The 14,648-nt window shown below is 55.1% G+C and overlaps 1 protein-coding gene across 7 annotated transcripts in view; it reads left to right on the top strand.

The window, feature by feature from the left end:
- Positions 1-14,648, top strand: part of TTC21A (tetratricopeptide repeat domain 21A) — a 33,155-nt gene that overhangs the window by 13,305 nt on the left and 5,202 nt on the right. For all 7 annotated transcript variants that reach the window (XM_066244427.1, XM_066244428.1, XM_066244426.1 and 4 more), the window contains 11 exons: positions 2,610-2,707; positions 2,901-3,101; positions 3,789-3,918; positions 6,079-6,236; positions 6,463-6,675; positions 9,695-9,933; positions 10,689-10,761; positions 11,506-11,616; positions 11,956-12,094; positions 12,335-12,438; positions 13,601-13,789. In XM_066244427.1, coding sequence (XP_066100524.1) covers positions 2,610-2,707; positions 2,901-3,101; positions 3,789-3,918; positions 6,079-6,236; positions 6,463-6,675; positions 9,695-9,933; positions 10,689-10,761; positions 11,506-11,616; positions 11,956-12,094; positions 12,335-12,438; positions 13,601-13,789 — 1,655 coding nt within the window. The remainder of the gene's footprint in view (positions 1-2,609; positions 2,708-2,900; positions 3,102-3,788; positions 3,919-6,078; positions 6,237-6,462; positions 6,676-9,694; positions 9,934-10,688; positions 10,762-11,505; positions 11,617-11,955; positions 12,095-12,334; positions 12,439-13,600; positions 13,790-14,648) is intronic.

Raw genomic sequence — 14,648 nt, 5'->3', positions numbered from 1 at the left:
ACATCTTCTATAAAGGTCAAATGAGTCTCCCAGAGTCCAATGTTTATTCTACACATTTTACAAAGCCCTCAATCCGTGGTCTCTGGTGACTTCGGAACCAGTAGGGTTTAGTTTGGGTTGAGGGAGCCGTACTGCGCTCTGGTTGGGCCCGCTTCTCGCCCCTGGCTTTGAGGAGCCGTGTCTCCGGGGCAGGTCCCTTCTCTGTACTCCGGGTTTGTTTCCGGGCCGCTCAATGGTCAGAGGGGTCCCTCTTCACCTCCGGGTCAACGTGTCAGGCTGACTCCTCCGTCCATGCCTCTTCCTCTTCCCCAAATCCCCATGAAAATAAAGGAAGACTTTTTGAAAAAGGTAAATCCAGCCATAGAAATAAGGAAAGGTGCTGTCCGTGGACCAGAAACTCTGAGAACGTCACATTTATGGAAGATAGAAAGCCGATGGCATGCAGTGCATAGACATGTGCAGGCAAGTCCGGAAACCCGCGAGCCAGCATGCGCAGGGACGGGTCAGCGCGACACCGGGTAGACCAGCTTTCCCCAGGGAGCTCCAAGAAAAACAAAAATGAGAAACACGAGCTCAGGGTCACCAGAGGCTGGGAGCTCAGGGTCACCAGAGGCTGCCCCCGGAGCCGTGGGGCAGCTGGGGAGATAATGGGAAGATTGTTGACGGCCCCAGACGGAGTCCAGGGGACTCGGGAGGAAGCAGGGCAGAGCCCCCGGTGACTGCCCACCACAGGGACATGAAGGACAAAAAGACTTGGCAGCTGGGCACGTACACGAAATCCCCTGAAACGGTCCAACCCCCAGGCTGAGTCCTTCCTCGTTTCCTCATCGAAGGGAGAGCCCCTGCCGCTCCGCCAGAAGGGAAGTCCGTGGGACGGTCCCACACACTCCAGCCCGGGGCGAGTCCGCTCCGGTGCATCCTGCAGTCACCATCTCATCTGGTCTGAGAAAAGGAGTGACCTTAACAGTTTGGGAAATCTGCCCCAGCTGCTGGTCCTCGTTACTCTAGTTCTTTTGTAAATCTTCTAGCATTTTGAATGAGGGGGCCGAGTGGAATGTGCAAAGCCATGAACCAGGAGGAGCGAAGGCAAGGCCGGAGACAGAACAGACGTCCCCCCACAAAACACCTCCAGGGCGGGCTGGCCCCAGAGGCCACGGTGTCAGTAAGGAAGGAGCATGCTACTGTGGAAGAAACGCAGAGAGCCAAAAAAAAAAAAAAAAAAAAAAGAGTTGTTGAAAATTAAAGATTTGCTTGCAAAATAAAATATTCCATATTAAGCCAAATAGTGGGACAGATATAATTGAAAACCAAGATGGTGACTAAGAAAGACAGTCAGAAATAAATACACCCAGATGGCCAAGAAATAGCTCTAAAAGAAGAGTGGAAACAGAAGAAGTTTGTCCTCCCAAATTCAAAACATAGCAGAGAACAACAGTAGTTAGGTCAGCCCGAGGTCAATGCTGGAATAAACAGATAGATAAAATCGGACAGAAACAGCTTAGAATAAAGATGACATTTCAAACCAATAGAGTTTCAAGAACTCATGGTTGAAGACCTAGCCATGAAGAAAACAAAAACAAAAATAAGATAACTCTCTATCTCACATCATACTCAAAATTCTAAGTGAATTAAGTGTTTAACCATAAAAACTAAATTGGATGTGGGTTCCCTGGGAGGATTCTAAGCATGACCACAAGCTCAGAAGCTGTTCGGGAAAATATTTCACTGACTTGACTACGTAAAAATTTAAAACTAATCGATGGCAAAGACACTGTATAATAAATAGTTCAAAAGTAAATGGCATACTAATAGAAAATGTTTGCTGTAGAGAGTTAATAATATTAATATATGAAGAGAAAAAAAGAAAATCACCCCAGAAGAAAAGCAGGCAAAAGCTGTGAACAAAAAATTCACAGTAGAAAAGAAAAGGCCATTAAATGTGTGGAAAGATGTTCATTGTTCTTAATAATCAAAACATGTGAATGAAACAGGTTAGAATTCTTGTTAGACCAGCAAAGGGTAAAGCGTGTCTGCGAGGTTGTGAGGAAAGGATACTTTCAAATTCTTGGCAGTACTGTTAATTCAACTCTCTTTGGAGGACAAGTTGGCCTAATCTATCAGTATGTTAGATATGCACGTTCTATGACTCATCAATGCTACTTCAAGAATTGGAACACACAAAAAATGTTTACCATAGCATTGCGATATTTAATCATTGAAAACTAAATGTGAGATGAGGCGTCCTTCGATAGGGCAATAGTTCAATAAATGGTTACAGCCACAGTGCGATATTATGTCTTCAGTAAAGAGAACGGGGTAGATTTGTATGAACGGACGGGAAAATATATGTATACATGAATAACTCAATTCATTACAGGTGTTTGTCTCTGGAGGGAGACATGGTTAAAGCCGGAGCAGGAGCTGGGGACGTTTCTCCACATTGCGTTGGGGTTTGCATTCTTTATAAACCACGTGCAGGTGTCACGCTTTAAGTTTATGAAGGTGTTGGGAAAGGTCCCCTGCCTGGAGACCCTTCCTCCTGCTGTCTCAACCTGCTGCTGGCCATGCTTCGGAGCTGGCTGCTCACCTGTGTTCTGGTCCATTCCCAGGAATCATCTGGTGCCAGATCTTAGAGGGCTGCCTGAAGGAGGCGGGGCAACTGCTGGAATTCCTGAAGGCGGCGCAGCAGTCCCGGGGGAAGTCTGAGGTCAGAGCTCCTTGGGGGTGTGGGTTCCTCCGAGAGCGTGTCCCCCCCCACACACACACACACCGCCCCTCCCACCGCCACTGTCCAGCAGAGAGCAGCCACGAGGGCCTGGGCCTCCGCTTCGCCCTCTTGGATCACCCATGTCCGGCCAGCGCTGGTTCTCGGGTTCTAAGATCCGGGCCTGCTTCCACAGATGCTGGTCTTCCTCCAAGCCCTCCTGGCGTCCAAGGACCACAAGGGGGAGCAGGAGGTCACGGCGCTCCTGCGGGAGGCGGCGGAGCTGCACTTCTCCTGCATGCAGGGCCTCCCCCTGGGCTCCGAGTACTTTGAAAAGCTGGACGCCTTCTTCCTGGTCGGCATCGCCAGGGAGTACTTGTTCTTCTGCCCCAAGCAGGTCAGAGAAAGGCGCATCTCTGCGGCGGGGGTCTGGAGCACAGGTTTGGACAGAGGCGGGGACCTTCCCTGGCCAGTCACCAGGCTGCTCCGAGCCCCGGGCAGAGGTTGGGAGCCCTGTGCTCTTCACACTGGCACTGCAGTAGCAGGTCACCCGGGAGCTGTTCAGAGCAGGAACTGTCTCAGGAGAAGCCCTGCATCTTGAACAAGCCCCCCGGTGATGCCAGGGCCAGCGGTTCAGGCCGCTCCCTGGGTCCCCCACCCCCCGAACCATGTTCCGGCATTTATCCTAGAGAAGAACTGGGCTCCCTTTCTCCCCAGAAGTCTTCTAAGTATGTTAGTCATTACCTGTTGCCCCTACTTTCCCAGCCAGTCAAGATTCCTTGTGGACAAAGATCGTATCTGACACGCCTCATATTTACCCTCATGCCTTGTAACGAGTCGCTCCACAGATGTTCTGTGAGCGCACTGCCGTGTGCCAGACACCGTGCTAGGTCCTGGGGACACAGGGTGGACAAAACGCTGTTCCCCGCTCCCTGGAGCACATGCCCCGGCGCTAGGTAACGGAGAGCGGGTGACAGATGTGTGTGGACTCCAGTTCCTTATCTGGGGCAGGTTTTCCGAGAGCTCCGGGGGAGTCCCTCTCAGAAAGGGGCAGACCTCACAGCCGGACCCCGTGTCCCCACAGCCCCGCTCGCCAGGCCAGGTCGTGTCCCCACTGCTGAAACAAGTCGCCGCCATCTTGAACCCTGTGGTGAAAGCAGCCCCGGCCCTGACAGAACCTCTGCAGGTGATGGCTCAGGTCAAGTACCTCTCAGGTGAGCCCCTGGGTCCTGAGGGCCAGCGGGGGACACACGGCCTCCCACACCTGTTCGTCGGCTCAGACACCTGGTGGGACCTCTGCCCCTGGGTTAGTGTCCACGGGCTCCCTGCCTGGGATACTGGATACACACACACACACTGACACTCACGCTCACGCTCACACTCTCTGGGCCTGCCCGTTCATTTCCTCCAGCCTCCAACCCCCACAGACCTTCCTAACCTCCCTCACCAGCAGGGGTTTCTCCCCCCCAGGCTTTGTGCTGATGGCTCGGCCTGTCTCGGGCAACAGACCCTGAACCTCCATCAAGTGCAGGCACTGCGCCGATGCTGGGACACAGTCGAGGTCACACAGGCAGAAATTCCCTCGTGGAGTTTGCCTTCCAGTAAAGATAGGACAGCTAAGCGTATTGCACTGTTTGTTAGGAGAAAACAAAAGCAGGGTAGGGTGGGGGTGGTGGGGTTGCAGTTTTTTAACAAGTGGTCAAGAAGGCCCCGTGGGGCGGGGAGACCCTGGGCCATTAGTCTTTCAGAGCCTCCGGGTGGCCCGAGTGGCTTCCTTCTCCCATCTTGAGGCCTAGACCCTGGAGAGGGAGGGAAGAAGGGAGGAAACCCTTGTGGCTGCCCTCCCTGGCTCTCTCTCCCTCCTCCTCTCTCCCTGCGGCCTTCCACCTCTGCCTGCCTGAAAGCCAAGCTGATCTCAGTTGTCCTGCGGGGCTTTCAAAGGATCCAGAGTGCTGTGGCGTGTGTCTGTCCTCTGGGCTTCAGCGTGTAGCTTGCTCTCTGCTGAGGGCTGGCTCCCCTGTCTTCATCCCCCGTGTTCATCTGGGTACCAGGGCTACCCAGAGCTTCAAGGTCGCCTGGATACAAGGCAGGGGCGGAGCACACCCCCAGGGGTGCTGGCAGGTGCCAGCAGGGTTAGGGCCAAGGCAAGGTCTCCAGCTGCTTGTGTTACCATGGTGACTGCTTCCCATTTCTGCAGCATGGTGGGGAAGGAGGAGGGAGCTCAGGACCGGGGAGCAGGAGCTCTCCACGAACCAGGTTATGTGGTGGAGGGTCCAGACCGCTGAGCCCGAGCTTGTGTTTTTTTCTTCTTTTTGTTTTTGGGTTTTTTTTTTCTGAAGTTGGAAATGGGGAGGCAGTCAGACTCCCACATGCGCCCGACCGGGATCCACCTGGCACACCCACCAGGGGGCGATGCTCTGCCCATCTGGGCATTGCTCTGTTGCGACCAGAGCCATCCCCAGCGCCGGGGCCAACTTTGCTCCAATGGAGCCTTGGCTGCGGGAGGGGAAGAGAGAGACAGAGAGGAAGGAGAGGGGGAGGGGTAGAGAAGCAGGTGGGCGCTTCTCCTGTGTGCCCTGGCTGGGAATCGAACCCAGGTCTCCTGCACGCCAGGCCGGCGCTCTACCACTGAGCCAACCGGACAGGGCCCCGAGCTTGTGTTTTCAAGGTTTGTTTTCCCGGAGCAGGAGCCGTGGAGGGACCTGGCTGATGAGGGGGAAGGGCTCTCCACCAGCTCACTGCACCCCCACCCTACGTGTCACTGGCACTGCTCAGAGCCAACCTCTCGGCCCCCGCAGCGCCAGGGAAACTCGGGGCTCAGCCTCAGGAGCTGGAGGGCCCTGGTCTGAATGCTGGCTTCGCCCCTTCCAAAGCTGTATAACTCACGTCACTGGAGTCCCAGTCTTCCATCTAAAAAACAAGGATAATACCAACCTTGCAAAGCTGGGCCAATGCACCAGCCTTTCTAACGCGCTCTGCACGTGTTGGGGATTGAGCATGCGCTTCCTAAGTTGCGGCGGTTCTAGTTGCTGTTATTATTAGGTTTTGTTCAGCTCTCAGGTGTGGCAATCGGGACTTAACTGTTCCCTGGAGCTCCCGATGGAGCAGTGAAGTGGGATGGGCATCTCTCAGGTGGTAACAGAAGGGAGGTGTTACACCGAGGTTCGAGTTTCCTGGCTTTTGCCTCGGCCAAGGTAAAAACTACGATGTTCTCATTTTAAGAGGAGACCTCTTAGGCAGAACAGAGCTGGATAAAATGCTCAGCTCGAGTGCTCCTGGGTAAGAGGACAGGCGAGATCCGTTCTGCCTTTACACATTGGGTCCCTGGAGTCCCCAGGGCCCCCTGGCTGTAGAAGCTTGTTTGTTATTTCCAGGAGAGCTAGAGAATGCCCAGAGCATCCTGCAGCGCTGCCTGGAACTGGACCCCACCTCCGTGGACGCCCACCTCCTCATGTCCCAGATCTACCTGGCTCAGGGCCACTTTGCCATGTGCTCCCACTGCTTAGAGCTGGGCGTCAGTCACAACTTCCAGGTGGGGGTCCCCTTTGCCCCGTCACCCGCTCAGCATCGCAAAGCCCAGCTAGCTGCAGTCCCCATTCGCCTTGGGAGAGAAGCCCCGACAGCTGCCTACACCCATCAGACTCTTCTCTTGGTCAGAGGGCAGGGGCAGGCTCAGCGGGCCCTGTGGCTTCATCCACTCTGGGCGCCATAAGCAGCAGCGGTGACCTGGAGCCCCGCCCTCTACTGTGCTCTCCTAGGTCCGAGACCACCCCCTCTACCACTTCATCAAGGCCAGGGCCCTCAACAAGTCTGGGGACTACCCAGAAGCCATAAAGACACTGAAAATGATCGTAAAATTACCAACTCTGAAGACGGAAGGCAAGAAGTTCCACGGGCCCTCCGTGCAGCCTGGTGAGCGGGCATCCATTTTACTGGAACTGGCAGACGCCCTCCGGATGAATGGGCAGCTGGTAAGAAAGGGCAGGCGCTTCCCCCTGAGGACCAGCACATGTTGGAGGCCCCGCGACCCAGGCCTTTGCATTCTAGCTAATATTTACTTCGGCTATTTTCTGAACCTTTATCCATTGAAGAGCGTAACTCTTTCCTGCCTAAAAGGCTTCAGCGGTTCCCACTACCCTCAAGACAAAGTCCAAACCTGACTGGGACCTGCCAGATCTGTCCCCTGCCTACTTCACTGTCCCCCCGTTAGGGTGTCAGGGAGGCGGAGCACGCAGGCCCATCAGGTCCACCACATGCGGATGTGCAGGCTGGGCAATGCAGGCCTTCCAGTAGATGCCAGTCACACCGTAATCTTCATGATCTGTGTTCCCTTGGAGTTTTGCAGGGAACAAGCTGCTCACTGTAGGAGGCAGCCCTGGGCCTTGGAAGGGCTGATGAGGGCCCAGCCGGATCCTGGGGGGGCTGGGCTCAGCATGGTCCCTTGGCCTCGGGGGCCTCACACACTCACCTCCTCACCGGGAAGGGGCTTGTCAGCAGAGCTCCAGGACCATGTCCAGGACAGCCAGTACCGGGACCTCCTCCTCCTCCTGTGAGGATCCTGGCTAGCAAAGGAATCAGTGCCTGAGGCCTTTTCTCCTTAACGTTAAAAATTGCCTTCTGGGCAAAGACGGAAACGTGGAAGCCTGTTTATGGTACTTCCCTCGGTCCCTCTGCCAAAAGGAACAAAAGAATTGCAAGTAGAGAAGGAATCTCCGTCTATAACAAGGTTAGGGAACAGCTGCCTCTGGGAATAGTTGACAGTCATTTGTTCAGCCATTGATGGAGGGCCTGCTCTATGCCAGGCGCTGAGATGGTGGCTGGGGCTGAAGGAGAACAGGTCACCAGGCCCCTGTCCGTCCAGAAGTTATCACGGGTGACAGGGAGAAAGCAGGGTGCCATGAAGTGGGGGCCTGAGGTTCCAGTATTTGCTTGAAACCTTCTGAACTGGGGATGTGGTCAGGCCACAGGAAAAGCAAGGACATTCCTGGAGGAACCCACTTCTGATGCCCGTAGTTTTCTCTGGCCCAGACTCCTTCATCGGGGAGGTGGGCTAGGAAAGCAAACAGGGGAATTACCTGGTATTCGTTTCACATCTTGCTCAGTCAAGATAACAGGTCTGCGAGCGGGGGGGGGGGGGGGGGGGGGGGGGGGGGGGGGGGGCTTCACTGTGAGCCAGCAGGTTCCATCCTGACTCTAGCTTTTCGGGAAGGCTACCCCTGAAGGGAGAGAGCTAAGGGAGAGTCTTGGGCACTGTCCCTCCCCAGCCCCCTTTGAGAGAAAACAGGCAAGGTCAGGTGGAGCTGTTCCTGCAGGAGGACCAGTGGTGATCAGCGGGGGCCCAACATGGAACTATATATATATATCTCCTGGAAGGAAGGAAGGAAGGAGGAAGGAAGGGAGGAAGAGAAAGGAAAGGAAAAATAGACAAAAGACAAAATTACACTTTAGGAGAAAGAGTACTATTGATATAAAAAAATTAAAGAAATTTTTTTTTTCAAAAAACTTTTCTGGCCTGACCAGGCGGTGGCGCAGTGGATAGAGCGTCGGACTGGGATGCAGAGGACCCAGGCTCGAGACTCCGAGGTCGCCAGTTTGAACGCAGGCTCATCTGGTTTGAGCAAAAGCTCACCAGCTTGAACCCAAGGTCGCTGGCTCCAGCAAGGGGCTACTCGGTCTGCTGAAGGCCCACAGTCAAGGCACATATGAGAAAGCAATCAATGAACAACTAAGGTGTTGCAACGCGCAATGAAAAACTAATGATTGATGCTTCTCCTCTCTCTCCGTTCCTGTCTGTCTGTCCCTGTCTATCCCTCTCTCTGACTCTCTCTCTCTGTCTCTGTAAAAAAAAAAAAAAACTTTTCTGCACTCAGTGAAAAACAATAACAACAGTCTTGTAAAATGAGCTCAAAGTAGACCATAAGAGATCAAGAGAGGGGTCCTAGGATACCAGGGAAAGATGAAAAGCCAGCTGGTGCATTCGAAAAAGAAAAAGCACCAAATCTGGCAAAGAGTATCTTTGTTAAAATAGTCAAGGGGCCCTGGCGGGATAGCTCGGTTGGCATCGTCCCAAAGCACAGAGGTGGCCAGTTTGCTCCTCGGTTCGCGCGCACACAGGAACAGATCGACGTTTCTGTCTCTCCCCCATCCTCCCTCACTAAAATCAATAAACATTAAAATAAAATAAAAAATACTAATCAAGGATACAGATATAACGAAGAGACAGCTTTAAGAGACCTCTGTGTGCCCAATGCCACAGAACTCAAGTGTGATCAAAAGCAGGGAAGTTCAAGGAGATGCATCCACAGGTCTCCCATGCAAAGACTTTGAGGTGGTAAGGAGCAGCAGATTCTTATGATTGGGGGGTTCTTTTTTCTTTATTTATTTCTTTTTCTTTCTTTTTTTTTTTAACAGAGACAGAGAGAGAGTCAGAGAGAAGGATAGATAGGGACAGACAGACGGGAACGGAGAGAGATGAAAAGCATCAATCATCAGTTTTTCGTTGTGACACCTTAGTTGCTCATTGATTGCTTTCTCATATGTGCCTTCAGCAGACCGAGTAACCCCTTGCTCGAGCCAGCGACCTTGGGTCCAAGCTGGTGAGCTTTGCTCAAGCTGGCGACCTCGGGGTCTCGAACCCGGGTCTTACGCATCCCAGTCCGACGCTCTATCCACTGTGCCACTACCTGGTCAGGCATGGTTGGGAGTTTCTGTGTACCCCTAGCTAGCTGGACACCTGCCCCCTGCCCTCCAAGAACAGTGGCCCTGGAAGCTAAGCGATCTCTTTTCTTTCTCCATAGGGGGTGTGGTCCCCTATGCTTGGCTTCCCTGTAGGAAGACTGCTCCCTGTGCCTCCGTGTTTCATTTCTCTCCTGGGCCAAGTTGGGGGGGGGGGCTGATGGCTCTAAGTTTCCCAGAAGAGATTTCCAGTGTTGCCAGGCCCCCTGAAGAAGGTGGCAGCCACTGAGGGTCTGTTGGATTCCCATGTCTTAGCATGAGGCCACCAAGGTCATGCAAGATGCCATCAACGAGTTTAGAGGCACCCCGGAGGAGATCCGCGTCACCATCGCCAACGTGGACTTGGCCCTGAGCAAGGGGAGCGTGGACATGGCGCTCAACATGCTGAAGAGCATCACGCCCAGGCAGCCCTGCTACCGGGAAGCCAAGGAGAAGATGGCCAGCATCTACCTGCAGTCGCGCAAGGACATCGGCCTCTACATTGAATGCTACCGGTGAGCGGACAGCGTCCGGTCCACTGGTGTCTCACAGAAGTGTGACATTTCCCGTGGGCTAGAATTTGAGTGTGGTAGGCCACCAGACTGGTTCATTGCTGAGTTCTGAGGCCACTGAATGGAATCAGCCCGAGCCCTGCTTGCCCCCCTTTGTGTGGCTCACATTCTGGGGAGGTCCTGGGGGCCGCACCTCCACCCTTGGCCCTTGGCTGGCTCTGCCATCCCTTGAGGAAATGCCAGTGACTTGGATGTCACTCATGTGAGGTGAAGGAGGATGGAGAGTGGACTTGAGGCCCCGAATGCTGTCTCTGTGATTTGACATTGGAACCCAGAGGCTACCTTCCCAGTCCCTTTCCTCAGGCAAAAAGGGGGGGGTGCTGGCCAGGGGACAGGGTGGCAGTGGGAAACCATAAAAGGTGGGGTGACAGGGTCAGATCGGTGTTCTAGAAAGAGCAGCATGCCTGCCTCATATAGAGGTGTCTGTAGGGCTGTGTAGAGGCCAGAGGAGCGGGTGGAGGCTCTGGCCATGGTTCAGGTGACAGACGAGGACGAGGAGAGCCTGAACTCAGGTAGTTATCAGGACGTCTCGTGCGCTTTGGACTTTCAATGAGCATTGGCTGAATGAATGAGCGAGTGAGGGAGTGAGTGAATGAATGAACGCCAGCTGGAATTAGTGGAAAGAAGAGAGGAGGATGCGATCAGGACTATGAAGGGTGCACAGCTTACCTGAGATAAGCTTTTGGTTACTTTTGCAGGGAGCTCTGTGAGCACCTGCCTGGCCCTGGCACCAGCCTGCTCCTGGGCGACGCTTTTATGAATATTGAGGAGGTGAGCGAGGGCCTCGTGGGCTGGCCAGTGGCGTGCCAGTCTCACTTCTCCGGGGGGAGAGAAGAGAGGAACCTCGGGCCCTTTCCCCACTAGCCCGAGAAGGGCCTCGTGGGCTGGCCAGTGGCGTGCCAGTCTCACTTCTCCGGGGGGAGAGAAGAGAAGAACCTCGGGCCCTTTCCCCACTAGCCCGAGAAGGGCCTCATGGGCTGGCCAGTGGCGGGCCAGTCTCACTGCTCCGGGGGGAGAGAAGAGAGGAACCTCGGGCCCTTTCCCCACTAGCCCGAGAAGGGCCTCGTGGGCTGGCCAGTGGTGGGCCAGTCTCACTGCTCCGGGGGGAGAGAAGAGAGGAACCTCGGGCCCTTTCCCCACTAGCCCGAGAAGGGCCTCATGGGCTGGCCAGCGGCGGGCCAGTCTCACTTCTCCGGGGGGAGAGAAGAGAGGAACCTCGGGCCCTTTCCCCACTAGCCCGAGAAGGGCCTCATGGGCTGGCCAGCGGCGGGCCAGTCTCACTTCTCCGGGGGGAGAGAAGAGAGGAACCTCGGGCCCTTTCCCCACTAGCCCGAGAAGGGCCTCGTGGGCTGGCCAGTGGCGGGCCAGTCTCACTGCTCCGGGGGGAGAGAAGAGAGGAACCTCGGACCCTTTCCCCACTAGCCCGAGAAGGGCCTCGTGGGCTGGCCAGTGGCGGGCCAGTCTCACTGCTCCGGGGGGAGAGAAGAGAGGAACCTCGGGCCCTTTCCCCACTAGCCTGAGAAGGCCCTGGAGGTCTACGATGAGGCCTACCGGAAGAACCCACACGACGCCTCCCTGGTCAGCAGAATTGGGCAAGCTTATGTCAAGATTCACCAGTACATCAAGGTCAGGCCGGGCTGGGTGGGGAGCGGTGGAGAGGGCCAGAGAAGACGGAGGAAGGTGCATGGGCGGGAGGGTCTGGATGGGAGGAGAGTGGTTGAGTTTGCCTCCTAGTTCCCTGTTGAATGGGGTGCCCAGGGGAGAACTCAGCGACCGTCGCCATGCCCCACTGCTGCTCAGGTGGAAGCCTGAGCCCTGCCAGCAGGGGGCGCCTTTTCATCTGAGGCTCCCCCTGCCTGGAGGGGCCCACCTGTGCGGGCGGTCGGTGGCTGCTGGGGGGAGCACACTGGGAGGTGCTCAAGTGTAGAACCAGACCTGATGCCAACGTTTCCTGTTTGCACTAAGGCGGTTAATTATTACGAGGCTGCCCAGAAGATTAGCAGCCAGGACTTTCTGTGCTGTGAGCTGGCTGAACTGCTCCTGAGGTTAAAGAAGTTCAACAAGGCAGAAAAAGTTTTGAAGCAGGCTCTGGAACATGACTCAGGTGGGGCAGCATATTCTAACTTAGCCCCTAGCATTTGGAGTAGGCACGTGGGCCCCCCCACCCTGCTCTCTCTTCTCTTGCATAATGGTGCTGGGAATGGGTACTAGCTGAGGTCCTGAACCCAAGTCCCCTCCTGCCCCTTCCCCCAACTCCTGCCTCCCCCTCCCCCCTCCACCCCCTCCACCCCATCCCCAGCTTCCCAGAGGGCAGAGAACACTAATTGGAGTTTCCATTTTGCAGTCACAGACATCCCATCCATGATGAATGATGTCAAGTGCTTGCTTTTGCTGGCAAAGGTTTACAAGAGCCATAAAAAAGAAGAGGTGCTGGAAACCTTGAACAAGGTCATTGACAAGTAGACTCAAACTCTTTATCTGCCATCTTCTGATGGGAGTGGAAGAAGGAAGGGTAGGACTGAGGGTCTGGAAGGCTCCAGGCTTGGTGTGCAAAAGAGGACTCGGTTACACCTCTGAGCTCCACCTTCCGTCCACTGCCCCTCCCTTGCTCATTAATTGAGGGTGAACCAAAGTGCTCTTAGCCTGGCTGGCTGGGCTGGAGAAGGCAGGGGAGCAGGATAACGCTTTTGTTCTCAAGGATGCTGGTGGCGATGCTAATAGACAATGCCCATAGCTCTATGCTGGATTCTATACTAGGCTTTTTGCTTTCTTATTCCGTTTTCACAGTAGCCCTTTGAGAAAAGCACTGCGGCATTGCTATTTAACAGATAAGGCTCAAAGAGATAGAGACATGTGCCCAAAGTCACACTGCTAATAAGTGGTAAAGCTGAGATTTGGACCTGAGTCTGGCCAGTCCCAACCCATACTCTTTCCCCGCTGGGATGCCCCCGCTGGGGCAGCTCCTGGCCAGGCCTGCCTTGTCTTCCTCATTCTTTCTACCGGTGTAGAGGGAGAGCCCACTCTCTTGACTGCCTGCTTTATTCCGTTGTTTCCCCTGGGGTTCCCATTCTTCTGTTTGGCCCCGGGGAGCCCAGTGCTGATTAGTGCCCTCTTCCCGAAACCTAACCCCCGCACCGTCATTTTCTCTTGCCTCACTGCTCTCCAGTTACCCACTTGGTCACTGCATGTCGTGGACACTTACGGGGGCTGCCTCAAAGTCCTTGCAGGGCAATAATCAGAATAAATGCGTCCCTCAAAACACAGCTCACATTAAATACCTACTGTGTGCCTCTTCTGGCCTGTGGGAGAGCCTAAGCCAATTAGACACAGTAAGTGCTGAGGTGCGATGGAAACAGATAAACAAGCCGAGTACAATGGAGCATTTTGTTGGAGTGCCTTCGCTCGGCTCCGTCCCAGAGCCAGTGCCAGCTCGCCGCCTGACCAGTGGCCCTGCGTGCCCAGAGCGACCCAGATTGGCTCAAGGGCACGAGACGCCCTCTGTAACACTACAGGCTCTGAGATGAGAGCTGAGGACTTTCTCTGAATTGACCTGAGGTCCGACACATCAGGCTCCAGCCTTCTGATCCTGGGTTTACTTGGTTTCCAAAAGGCCCTGGACCTCCAGTCCCGGATTCTGAAGCGTGCTCTCCTGGAGCAGCCGGAGATGATCCCCTCCCAGAAGCAGCTGGCAGCCTCCATCCGCCTCCAGCTGGGGGAGCACTACCAGGGGGAGAAGGAGTATGCCATGGCGACGCGGTCTTACCAGGATGCTCTGTCCTACTCGCCCGCTGACAACAAGGTGACGTCCTCAAAGCCAGACACTGCGCCTCCTCTCGGGGCGTGATGCCCTGCTGAGCCCCCTGACCAGTTCAGAGGCTGGTTCCCTCTCTGTGCCTCCCAGAGGAGCTCGGCCAGAAGGGGTATGGGGTCCCCCCGGTGTGGGAAGCCTGCTCTAGAGCCCTTGGAGCAAGGCTGGGAAAACCTACTCTGACAGCCATTTGCAGAGGGCGGCGTGGGGAAGACATTGCTGAAAATCACGCTAGTCTGGCATCTTCAGGTCCCCTTTGGAGATGGGGAGACGATGCGAGTTAGGTTGTCAGGGATGCTTTAGGCTTGCAGTCCAGGTTAAGCTAGCTGCCAAGGAGGGTCAGAGCCATGAAAGAGGCGTGGCTCCGGCAGGGAGTGGTGGCTGAAGTTCACGCTAAGACAGACAATGAAAAGCCTAGCGACAGACCCACTCGTTTATTGAATGTGTACCCATCCAACAGATTTCTAATACGTGCCAGGTACTACACTAGGCTCCGGAGACACAGCAGGGCAAGACATGGTCCCCGCCCATGGAGTGCCTGTGGGCGAGGGGCCGTAGCCAGGTACACATGCAGCCCTAACACCGTGAGACCCGCGCCTGTACGTGGGTCAGGACACTATGGGAACTCAGAAGAAGGGTCCCTGTCCCGGAGTCTGGGGCACGAAGGGCTTCCCAGAGGAAGCGAGGGCAGAGGCAAAGCTGAGGGATGAGTATGAGTTAGCCAGCCCCCAGCTTAGAGAGGGCAGTTGGTGAAACACGTCGTCGTATGGCTTCAGTATTGGGTGGGGGCAGAGTGGGCCAGTTACCTCAGGGGAGCTGAGACAGATGCTGAAGGCAGAGCTGACAGAAC

Source organism: Saccopteryx bilineata, chromosome 10 (assembly GCF_036850765.1).
Source record: "Saccopteryx bilineata isolate mSacBil1 chromosome 10, mSacBil1_pri_phased_curated, whole genome shotgun sequence".
Classification (NCBI taxonomy): Eukaryota; Metazoa; Chordata; class Mammalia; order Chiroptera; family Emballonuridae; genus Saccopteryx; species Saccopteryx bilineata.
This window is presented reverse-complemented; position numbering and strand designations above follow the sequence as displayed.